This window comes from Paroedura picta, chromosome 11 (genome assembly GCF_049243985.1).
Source record: "Paroedura picta isolate Pp20150507F chromosome 11, Ppicta_v3.0, whole genome shotgun sequence".
Lineage (NCBI taxonomy): Eukaryota > Metazoa > Chordata > Lepidosauria > Squamata > Gekkonidae > Paroedura > Paroedura picta.
In genome coordinates, this window is record NC_135379.1 from 63,744,698 (window position 1) to 63,757,224 (window position 12,527).

The following is a 12,527-nucleotide window of genomic DNA, read 5'->3' on the forward strand; positions in this document are numbered from 1 at the left end:
AGGCTGATGAACCACTTAGCCCCCTCACCATCCATGCAGTCACCTGCAAAGCGCACTCGCTCTGCATCATCCCGAAATGTGTGCCCGTGCTCCACCATGTAGCCTTGAAGCTGGATCAGGAAAGCATGGAACTCCTCTGGGTCACCTGCGAAATGGGTGCAAAAGCGGTGCTGCCCTTCTGCCTCCAGAGCAGCCACTGGCGCTGCTGGAGCCGCCTGCTCATTGCATGGAGGCGGCTGGTTAGGAGTGGGCTGGTCTGGCGGTGGCTGATTCGGCGCCAGCTGTGCTGGGACAGAGGCTCTGTCGCACCGCCAGCCTACACAGGCGGCTCTCTGGCTCCTGGCGCCGGCAGAGCCAAGCCATCTGGACACAAGATCAGCCGCCCCATCTCCGCAAGGAAAAACCAGGCACCTCTCTGGATCTCAGGGTCCGCAGCCATCGTAGCCAGCCAGTCACCCATTCAATCCATCCTGTCTTGGAGTTCGAGGTTCTCGAGGAGGATCGCAGTTTCCTGGTCCAGGACCCCTCTGTGCAACTCGCGACTCCAGTCAGGCTCCATGGGGTCATCATACTTGGATCACCTTCTTCGATCGGTAACATGCTTCTCCAAGTAGTAATCCACACCCGGGCTATCCAAAGCTCTAGCCAAACCCGATCTGGCAGTAACCGGGTAGGCAGACTTAGGACGGGCCCGCGAGGGAGTAGCCTAATCCGGCCGGGTCGGCACCCCTGGCCGCTGCACCCACTCCCTCGCCCGGCGCAGGCCTCACAGGTTCTTCCTTCGGCAGGGGTTTGGTTTTTGGTCCGACATTGCAGCACGAGGAGGGCAGTTGTGAGATTCGACTAAATGTCAGTGCTGACAGACCAGCAATGAAACTTCTGGGTTAATAGAAAGTTTTATTGCTAAGCAGATCAGAACACCTAGACGTCCATAGTCGAATCTAATCCATACACAAAATGCATTCTCTTTTACTGGTTCATTTTCCTGCCCAAAGCTGGCCATTTTCCCAGAGAGCGAATGCCCCCTCCTACAGGTGCCAGTCTGGGCTGGCAGCCAGAAATGATAGCCGGGTCTTCTTAGCCTTGAATGTTGCACAGCTTTTCCTCTCAGAGATAACACAGTCTAGCATAATTGTTACAATAACTAAATCACTGCACAGACAGTTCAGGGTTACACAACCAGTGAAACAGGCACACAATGATACAAGATGGAACCATCCGGTCAAGTATAAATCATGGCAGTGATAATGCGATCCTGACAAGAGCCTAATGCTGGGTGTGACTGAGGGCAAAAGAAAAAGGGGACAACAGAGAATGAGGTGGCTGGATGGAGTCCCTGAAACAGTTGGTGCCAGCTTAGATGGACTCCGGGGAATGGGAGAGGACAGGAAGGCCTGAAGGACCATTGTCCATGGGGTCGCGATGGGTCGGACACGACTTCGCACCTAACAACAACAAAGATTTCTATGTTTTTTTAAACCAAAGTTTCCATGTTATGTTCTCAATACTGTCAGCATCAGAAACAAGAAACCTATGGGGATTGCATGGAGAAAAAACCACGAGGAATGAAGACTGAAGTACAGCTAAAAAATGAAGATGGCTAGATCTAACCCACTGTGTTTACAAACACAATAAAAAGTCCTTAAACAACATACCATCCTCACATACAGTCATGATTCTAACCCAACAACAAAACCTTGGCAATCTAAAAACGTATCTGCACTTGAATGTTTACAGGAATTTCAATGGCCTAATGCCACGGAGCCTGTTAGAATCAGGGAGTAAAGGGCAGCTAAATATTCCAGATACTCCTTGACATTAAAAGTATTTATCTCATCACATGTTTAAACATTTCTTAAGATATTCTCAGCTCTTCCCCTGGAAAAAGTGTGTGGGAGGGGAAAGAATCCTCAAAGAGGGGAAGACGAAGAATAAGTCTCACCCACCCCTGCAAATCTCCCTCTTGGGCTTCCACATCTCGTTATCTCTACTTCCTCCAATACTATCCCCTTTCTACGTAGTCAAAGCAATTCCACAACTAAACATATAAAGCAGATGTCTTCACATAAGTTTGGCCTTAACAGCCTTGCTGCCTGGTCACACAAAAGGCACACGTACCCTGGGTTTCTTTTGTGAGCACAATTTCAAAAGGGGCAGAGAAACAGAGCCCTGCTTTTATAAAAAGCAGCACCATCCTCTGAAATTGATCCTCCTTCCTAAAGGAAAAAACGTTAGCTGTCCAATGCATTCGTAATTAATAGCCAAATGTTCCAGACTTATAGGCAACAAAGATCTCAACCAAAGAAAGCAATGCATTTGGAAGACTATGCCTTGTTGCCAGCAGATACAGGCTGTTTAGCAACATGATAACGCAGCCAACCAACCACTCCACTTTATCTGATTCAAAAACAGTTTAAATGGTAATGATGACAGCCAGGGTGTCCAAACACCTGGCGGCAAAAACCGCAATGAGTCACAGACTTCAGTCCTCAGAAGGCAATTCTTCTACGACCTTTATTACAATTCTTCTTATTAGGATGAGGTCCAAAAGTTAAAAAGTGTCTACCACAAAGCAGAACTACATAACGTGCGACTGTCAAAGCATTACCTTTCAGTAACACAAGGACCGCTCATTCACTATGGATGACAGTCATCTGAGACAAGAAATAAAAATGCATTTCTATGCCACCCTTTGCTAAAGAATACCACAGTAGGTAGCTCCTCACTCTAGCTAATTTTCCATCAGCCCAGTCCTTTGCAAAGAATTCTCACGTGTATGGAGTCAAGAATTAACTGCAGTTGTTCAAAGCTTTACATATAGACTCAGAGAAAACCCCATTCAGCCTCTCTTGGAAATGACTGGAGATCACTTTTTTTAAAAAAGGGAAGGGATATAGTTACATTATGCTACTCCATGAGTTGTGTTGGGATTTCCCGACTTTCTGTCGGTCAATGACTCATCAACTTCAAACCCACATAATCACTACCCAAAGCATAGGTTAATGTTATGAAATATTCATATGCCTCAAAGGATTTTCAAATTGCAGAGCACTGCTAGGGAGCAGCATTTAAATTGCCAAACAAAAGGAACTTTAGCAGAGGACACAAACTATGACCGGGCAGGCCTAGAACAACTGCTTGAACTTTTTGCTGCACAGTGGTCTAAAAGTACTAAAAAAAATACAATGGAACATCCAGGCCTAGGTTAAAGGCTACTCTGAAGCACCCATGTCCACGCCACCACCAGTGAGACACATCTGAGGTTAAGGCAGGCTTGGATGAAGAGTGTGGCCATGAGAACAGAAAGAAAGGCTAAAGTCTAATGGCCTCTGCCTGATTTTCCTATAGGCTGAGTCCTGTCTGCTCCCACTCAGTCCTGGCCATCGTTTTGTAACTTCCTGTATCTTCCCTCTTTTTGCTCCATACATTCTGTTAAGCAGAAGTATGTCTGCTTATGTATCTCAAACACCCTGTCAATTGATACAGCTGTATTGTTTAAGTAATAAAATTACAGTAATTGCTGGCATATAAGACTACTTTTCCCCCCTGAAAAACATGCCTCCAAGTGGGGGGGTCGTCCTATACGCCGGGTGCACTTCAGTTGGGATAGACATAGCTGCCCATAGTGGCCCATAGTACTACAATGTAATGTAACAAACTCTATATTTTGAGTGGAAATGTTGGGGGGTCGTCTTATACACCGGCAAATACGGTACATTTTAGAAAATCAACATTATGAACAATATATACAGTGGTGGTGGACTGCCAGCCTAGACAACCAACACAGGAAAATTCTGAACTCCCCCCCCCTCCAGGCAGATATTAAGCAGACTGCTAATTTTCCTATATATTGAACATATATGGGAAACATAGGAGTGCCCACTCATTAAATATGGATTAAAAAGTGGATAAGCAGAATAAATGTAACTGGGGCCATATGAAAGAATAGGCCTCAGTGCTGGGGTATCCTCCCAAGATTAAAGAAATCCTTCAAAATGAGTTAGCAGCAGCCTCACCCGCAGAATTATTCATCATTAGGGTTCTTCTGAAACTAACATAAGCCTCAACAGATTGTCTTCAAAGCTGTCAACTATACTTTTTTTATTCATCAGGCACACAACACTATATAGCCCAGATACTTACCCTTCTTGTCTGTTTTTCTTTGTCAAGTAGCCCATCAAAAAATATTTATCAGGCCCTCCATGTGAAATAAATGCTTTCTACAGTGTGCTGGTCAACAACCTCAGTTTCTGAAGTATGCTAGAACAGTGTCAGGTTGGTTGCCACGGAACCTTTCTGAAGTCACAAGAGCATGTACTGATCCTGATCATGACATCATCTATATCAGGGGTGGCCAAACAGTGACTTTCCAGATGTCCAGTCAGTCAGTCAGTCAGTAACCTTTTATTGGCATAAAATGTATAAGACATATAAAAATAGGGTTTAAAATTTCAACAAAATAATAAAATGGGGTTACATAACCAAACAGATCTTAAAATGATAAAATAAACTATAAAAGATAAAATACAAGGTAGGCAGCATATTATAAAAGCATCTTAGTTAAAACTCTGGCAACTAAAATGGTTATCTCTGGGTCTTTGTCAGAGAGCAGAAATTGCAAGGTCATAGATTTACTTACAGAAGGCTTGTTTCCCAGCAAAGCAACAAAGCTGTCATCCCGACACTGCTCATATAAGGGGCAATCTAACAAAATGTGTGAGACAGTGTCAGGGCAGCCAGAACCACACGGACAGAGTCTTGCATGGTATGGGATACGGTGGAATCTTCCCTCTAAGACCTTTGAGGGGAAAGCATTCATTCGTGCCAGGAGAAAAGCTCTTCTCAGGGGTGGGACATCAAGGAGATGCAAATATGTAGGCATAATATTTCTCTGCATAATGATGCCAAATGTCCATGGACTAGGGCTGTCTTTTTGCTGGCGCTGAAGCCTGACGTCGCCCGGGAGGCAGCCAGGGGAGCTTCGGCACCTGCAGCCAGGAGAGCTTCGGCAGTGACCCTGCTCCTTTCCCCAGGCCGGGGATCCTAGCACCTGCTGTATTTAGCATACAGCAGGCTTGCTTTCTATTATATAGATAACTACAACAATACTAATTAACTTTAATAAGTGTAACAGAGGTAACAAGCAGGTCCAGGGATAGAAAGCATGAATGGGTTTCTGAAAGGGAGGGAGCTGGGGCCCTGTAGATGTTGCTGGTTCCACTCGGCCTCAACCGAATGCCTGGCAGAGGAGCTCCCATTTGCAGACCCTGCAGAACATGCAGAACATGCTGCTGGAAGGGGCTTGTGGGAGTTGTAGTCCATGGACATCTGGAAAGTCACTGTTTGGCCACCCCTGATCTATAGGTTGGCCAGGATAGGTCTTGTACTTTAGGCCTAGTGACCATAAGGAGTCTCAGATCCAAACACAGATGAACAGCCTCCACATTCCTTATTTCCCCCCCGGTCCATTATACTGCATCTTTGTCTTGCAGGCTAGATAATAATAAACCCAGAGGCTGGGGCTGAACTGCGGCTGGACTTGGTTTTAGGGGGGCTGGAAACCACTTGAATGCATTACACCAATCAGAAGGAGATTTATCAACAACTATCTTTGACAAACCTGAACACTTAAACAAGAATATTACTTTGCACTTATATAGTCCTTTAATATGTTTTAAGTACTTCACATATAGCCCAGCTGTTCTTATGATTCACCTCTCAAGCCAAGTGGAGTTGAAACTGCCTCTTTGAACAATTAGGACTTTACAAGATGATGAACTCGCAATCTTATGCCTTAAGATGAAAGGGAAACTCAAAAATATATTAATAAAACACATGAACCTTTTAATAATATAGGTTTTTTTTAATTTTAAGACTTGAAGCTTCATCTTGCATTTCTATGTTAAAGATGTATAGTTGTAAAGATTCATGTAATCATCTATTAGAAAATATAAGATGGGGTCCCCAAAGGACCTGTGAGGGACAAACAACTCTATCTACACCCAGGGGTCCCTGCTTCATCTATTTTTATTCTGACTGTTCCCGTCTCCCATTTCTGCCTTCCTTCCCTAATATAAAGGTAAAGTAAAGGTGTCCCCTGTGCAAGCACCGAGTCATGTCTGACCCTTGGGGTGACGCCCTCTAGCGTTTTCATGGCAGACTCAATACGGGGTGGTTTGCCAGTGCCTTCCCCAGTCATTACCGTTTACCCCCCAGCTAGCTGGGTACTCATTTTACCAACCTCGGAAGGATGGAAAGCTGAGTCAAGCTTGAGCCGGCTGCTGGGATTGAACTCCCAGCCTCATGGGCAGAGCTTTCAGACGGCTGCCTTACCACTCTGCGCCACAAGAGGCTCTTCCCTAATATACAATCCATCATTTCCCTCTCTCCTCCTCAGTCTCCTTGATTGTCCTCCAATCCATTGTTGTTGTCAGGTGCGACCCATCGCGACCCCATGGACAATGATCCTCCAGGCCTTCTTGTCCTCTACCATTCCCCGGAGTCCATTTAAGTTTGCACCTACTGCTTCGTTGACTCCATCCAGCCACCTCATTCTCTGTCGTCCCCTTCTTCTTTTGACCCCAATCGCTCCCAGCATTAGGCTCTTCTCCAGGGAGTCCTTCCTTCTCATGAGGTGGCCAAAGTATTTGAGTTTCATCTTCAGGATCTGGCCTTCTAAGGAGCGGTCAGGGCCGATCTCCTCTAGGACTGACCAGTTTATTCGCCTTGCAGTCCAAGGGACTCGCAAGAGTCTTCTCCAGCACCAGAGTTCAAGAGTCTTCTCCAGCACATACTTCAACCAAAAAATACAAAAACACCTTTTTTATGGCAAACCAAGTTGTTGACTGGGTTTTTTAGCTACTATGGGGGGGGGGCGATGTTAACCCCTCTAAGTTTTCAACTTTTTAGTATTTCTCTGCAAACCAGAAGATTACCTTTGGTTTGCAGAATGATATATCTAGCTCTACTTCCCTCCATGAAATTTTGATTCATGTGGTGGGGCCACCCTTAGCTATTAGACTGCACATTTTAATTTATACAATTCATTTAAAATATATACTGAAAAGATGACTTTCTAATTTTACAATAAAAGACTAATGTAACAAAAACAATTTACACCCAGGAAATGTCAAATCTGAAGAACTCATAAAACAAAATACATCTAAATTGGATTGTAATAAAAATATGTTAGCATGCAGCACGGAAGTAATCAAGGTATAGGTCAGTGCTAGGATTGGTCAGTGGAAAAAGGAAACCAGCCCAACAAAGGACACAGTGTCTGGACATGATTAGGATGGACACTGGCCAAAACACTGCATGGCTAAGGGAGGTGGTAAGGGATCGGGTATCATGGCGACAGCTGTGCCATGAGATTGCCAAGGGTCACATGTGATCGAATGGCTGGCAACAACAACTATCCTTATCCATGGTTCCTCTATATATTTTGGAAACTGCTCCAGGGGTAGAGTGTGTCCGGAGCGTCTGAGCTCCAATCTAGCCCCTATAGCTCCCACCCTCACTGAATGCCCACTCACCTCTTGGCCAGCCTGGTCGCAGATGCGCCAGGCTGCCACCCCACCTCTCCATCTGGCCACCTGGGACGGGAACCAGTAGCTGCAAACGAGGTGCCACCACAGGGAGGGAGCCACCACTGCCGCTGCCAACAAGGTGCCCACAGTGACCAAGAGCCACTGCCCCAACTTTACAGGCCAGGAGTTAGACAACGGCGGCTGCAAGCGGCCCCTTTAAGGAGCCTGGCAACACACAGCCACTGCGGGAAAACAGCAGCAATTCCAACTCCACGCCGCCACGACCAGGGCTGCAGCACACAGCAGGGCCACAGGGGGTCACGTGGATGCGACGAGCCCCAGGAGCTGCCCATCCTGCCAGCCCCACCAACCCCACGCCCAAGACCGCTGCCGGCACCCTCTTCTTCAAGGTAGGTGCCGCCGGCACTGTGCCCACGCAGAAGCACTCACCGCCAGCAGCACGCAGCAGGTGGCGGCACAGCCACCTCCTCAGACAGCCCTCATCCACACAGGCAGCCTCCTGAAGCCCGCCGCTGCCTCCTCTGTCCTCCCCAACTGTGCGCCGCCCGACAACGCCATCGTCAGCAGTGGGGGGCACAGGGAGGTGTCTCCATTCCTCCACGGGCCTCCCCCCCTTCCTGCCTGATGCTCGCACCCGCTGCATTTCTCCGTGCAGCAGGCATAACTACTAGTCAAGGGATAAGTCAGCTCCATAAGTTACAGAAAGGAAATGGACTTTCTTTTGAACATTCTGAATAGGGTTGTGCGATTCAGCCGCTTCGGTGGCCGTTCCCTCCGGGTGCAGCCAGTGCTGCGCCGCAGGGGGGGGGGAGAGGGCGGTGCCGGCAGCGGCGTGACAGCGGGCGCAACCACGCAGGCGCGGAATTCCACGCCTGCGTGGTTGCATCCGCTGTCACGCCGCTACCGGCACCGCCCTCCCCCCTCGTGGCGCGGCACTGGCTGCGCCCGGAGGGAACGGCCGCCAAAGCGGCCGAATCGCACAACCCTAATTCTGAACTTTTGCTCACTGTACTCGTTTGACATTAGCGCCAAATACCATCATGTCACTCTGGTTGGGAAGGCGATTTCTGTTCATCCAACACTTTGGCTGCTGAACATGAACACATCACATGAATTAGTACAGGAAAAAGTCCCCAGGACTTACGCTAACTTTGAAGTTTTGCATGGAACTATCCAGAAAGTGGACATTGCAGATGATCTCAGATCGCGTTCGTTCTTTTGGTAGTTCTGGTGGTCGACTGTTATTTATTCTTCCACCGAGTGCTCGCAGCCGTGAGTTCATAACTATTGTTGAACACCCTGCAAACAAGGAGACAGCTGATTATGTGTTCCTGTGTATATCAGACACAATATGTTCTTGTCCACACTCATACAAGATTTCTCCTCATCAGATCAAACCTGTGATGTTCTACCTGGGACTCGGGATTTGTAAGCTTTTAGCCCAATCTACAGGGTTGAATGAAGCTCAAAGTTAATGCTAGATCTTTCATGGACTTCCAAAGCTCTGCCTTGGAAAAAACAAATAGAGCTTGAAAGCCTTCCCAGCACCCCCAGGGTATCCCTGCTGACGGCTCATTACATAACTTCAGCAAGATGTTCAGCATTATGATGAGATGCATGTTTGCATGTGTGTGGAGGGAAAGCATTCGTAGTAGTTAGTTAGTGCTTCCACGGGCTTATGGCATCTGTCAGCTCTGTAGGGAATGAATGGCAAGCAACCACATCTTTCAAAATAGAAGGGTATACTTTTGTGGTGATCCTACCCAATGAAAATCCAGCTTGTTCCTAACTGCATAGACCCAACCTTGGTTCTGTTTTCAAGAAACCTACATGGTCTGGGACCTGCATATCTGAGGACTGCTGCTCCCAATGTGTTCCCCGGAGAGCACTTTTTACATCTGGTGCAAATTTGTTGGTAGCCCCTGGCCCAAAGACATCCTGGCCTCAACCAGAGCCATAGCTTTTTTTGGCCCTCGCTCCAACCTGATGGAATGAGCTGCCAGCCAACATCTGGGCCTTGAGGGAGCTATTAAGATTCCACAGGGCCCTTAAGATAGTATTTCCACACCACACCTAAGATTGAGGCTAGAGCAATTTAATTTGGGCCTCTATCTGCCCCTCTCAGGCTTTCCTCCCTTCCTTCTTCCATGCCACTGACCAATATACCTGCCATAGTCAATGGACAGGCAGTACTAATGAAGTCTGGGAAAAGAGAGGGTATTTTAATTTTTAAAAAAGTACTCTTAATCTTAGTAAACTGTTCATATATTTTAACTATATTGTGAACCATCTCAAGCCCATTTTGGGAGAGAGGCCGTACAAAAATCTTACTGTCATGGAGGAATGGGCATCTGGAGATACTGGGTCTACCAAAGGGATTTTCCAGGTACCCAAGCCATTCATCTAAATCCAGGTTACTTACAGACAAGAGCCCTCTCTCTAGATCTGGTGTACCAAAATACTGATATCACCTGTGCGCCACCCACAAGGACAAATCACGCACCTGCCTATGGAAACCCCAAAATCTATGGTTATTTCTGGATTCTGACAATAATATAGCGTGTATCTACACACTTTCCTATCACTTCATTTGAACAGCAGTGTTAATTCTTCCTTTAAAAACACCACCACATTATCAGTGGGCAGAAAATAGTTCTATGTGTATGCCTACAGAGTGTTTATTTCTCTGCACACATAAAATGCTAATCAAGTATCAATGGCCTTTCAGCCGTAAAGTATTACACATATTTCTTGAAGTCATTATTGCAGACTAGTTTAATCCTGAAGGAAGAATTTCATTTTTAAGTAGTTCCTCTTCATTCTGTTATACTAAGTAGTATATTTCTCATCTTGGGTATAAAAGCATGTGTTTGATTCCTTCCTTCTTTTTAAAATTCTCTCAGTGTTAGAAACATCCTGTTGATCTGGTCAGAGCTCTTTAAACTGACAGATCAAGAGAGCTATAGCAAAATGATTTACGCATTAATCTCTAATATATAGCCTAACCCCGAAAAGACAAACCTGAATTTAGACATAAAGCAAACATGAAAAATGGGAACTAGTGACAGATCATCAAATTATTTCCTGGTCTACACAGAGTTCATTCTAAACTCATGGGGATTAAACTAAAGCAATTCTGTGCTAAATAAGCAACTGGTACAGAACAGATTGCTGCTTCACCATAAAAGCGATACCCAGGCTGAAAAGCCCCCTGTAAACTGCTGTACTGGTCCTCCCAAAAATCCAAAACGAGAACTAAAATTCATGCATTACCTTTTATTAGGGCCAACTAAAATAGCACTGAACATTGCGTGAGCTTCCAGCTCATCAGAACTCTTCCTCAGGCTAGGTGGCACAAAAATTAAGCTGCACATTTTATACCATCAGGGTCCTCTCTTCTTTAAAACTCCTTTCCTCGAAAGCCCATTCCTGATCTAATTCAAGGTACAGTATTATACAAAACAGTGACTTGGATATTAAGACCAGGAAGTGGACATTTTTAAATAAGCCCTTAATCGCATTGTACTTCTGCACAACGGCCGCTTCGTTTGTTTCCTTAATTGAAATACACAGGAATTCTATTGCTTCCTGAGGAGATTGCCACCTCTGAAAACAAAGCCATGCTACAACTGGAACAAAGAACTTGCACAACAGAATTATAGTGCCTCACAAGTTTTTCTCTGTTACCGCATATTGTTAAAGACCACCCCAAGGTGGTCTATTCTTGGATGCAATAGGCTTTTCTACTAGTCCCAAGAAGATGGTATGGAAGCCGCAAAAATAAAATTTAAAAATTAACACGATGACTTGCTCCCCATGACTGAGTACAGGCAAGCAATAATCAATTGACTCAGTTATAGATTCTACCTGCCTACCAGGGGAGGAGGGGGATGATACCTATTAAGGGGCATTCTCAAGCATTTGTTAAAGTCAATTCTGGGCCATGGAAGCTTATGATAGAACAAAACCATATTAGTACAAGAGTACATTTTGGTGGATCGTCAACCGATAAGCACATCTAGTCCTTTGGAATTATCACAAAATGCACCATGTTTAACCATGTGGGGAAGAAATCTAATGACTTCATAAAGGGAATTTGCAAAATCATAGAAGCAGAGAATGATAGAGTTGGAAGGGGCCACACAGGCCATCTAATCCAACTCCCTGCTCAACGCAGGATCAGCCCAAAGCATCCAAGAAAAGTGTGTATCCAACCTTTGCTTGAAGACTGCCAGTGAGGGAGAGCTCACCACCTCCTTAGGCAGCCTTTTCTACTGCTGAATACTCTGACTGTGAAATTTTTCCCCCTGATATCTAGCCTATATCGTTGTACTTGTAGTTTAAACCCATTACTGCGTGTCCTCTCCTCTGCAGCCAACAGAAACAGCATCCTGCCCTCCTCCAAGTGACAACCTTTCAAATACTTAAAGAGGGCTATCATGTCCCCTCTCAACCTTCTTTTCTCCAGGCTGAACATTCCCAAGTCCCTCAATCTATCTTCATAGGGCTTGGTCCCTTGGCCCGAGATCATCCTCGTCGCTCTGTACCCTTTCAATTTTATCCACGTCCTTCTTGAAGTGAGGCCTCCAGAACTGCACACAGTACTCCAGGTGTGGTCTGATCAGTGCCATAGACAATGGGACTATGACATCTTGTGATTTTGATGTGATGCCCCTGTTGATACAGCTCAAAATGGCATTCGCCTTTTTTACCGCTGCATCACACTGCTTGTTCATGTTTAGCTTACAATCCACAAGTACCCCAAGGTCTCGTTCACACACAGTGTTACCTAGAAGCATATCCCCCATCCAGTAGGCATGCTTTTCATTTTTCTGACCCAGATGCAGAACTTTACACTTATCTTTATTAAATTGCATCTTGTTCTCCTTTGCCCATTTTTCCATTGTGTTCAGATCTCATTGAACTCTGTCTCTATCTTCTGGAGTATTTGCCAGTCCTCCCAATTTGGTGTCATCT

General features: G+C 45.7%; 1 protein-coding gene across 5 annotated transcripts in view; it reads right to left on the reverse strand.

Annotated features, from left to right (window-relative positions):
* PTPN3 (protein tyrosine phosphatase non-receptor type 3) overlaps positions 1–12,527 on the reverse strand; it is a 122,788-nt gene that overhangs the window by 68,949 nt on the left and 41,312 nt on the right. For 4 of the 5 annotated variants that reach the window (XM_077304046.1, XM_077304047.1, XM_077304048.1 and 1 more), the window contains exon 2: positions 8,695–8,849. The exons of the other annotated variant lie outside the window; for it this stretch is intronic. In XM_077304046.1, coding sequence (XP_077160161.1) covers positions 8,695–8,849 — 155 coding nt within the window. The remainder of the gene's footprint in view (positions 1–8,694; positions 8,850–12,527) is intronic. 5 annotated transcript variants of the gene reach the window in all.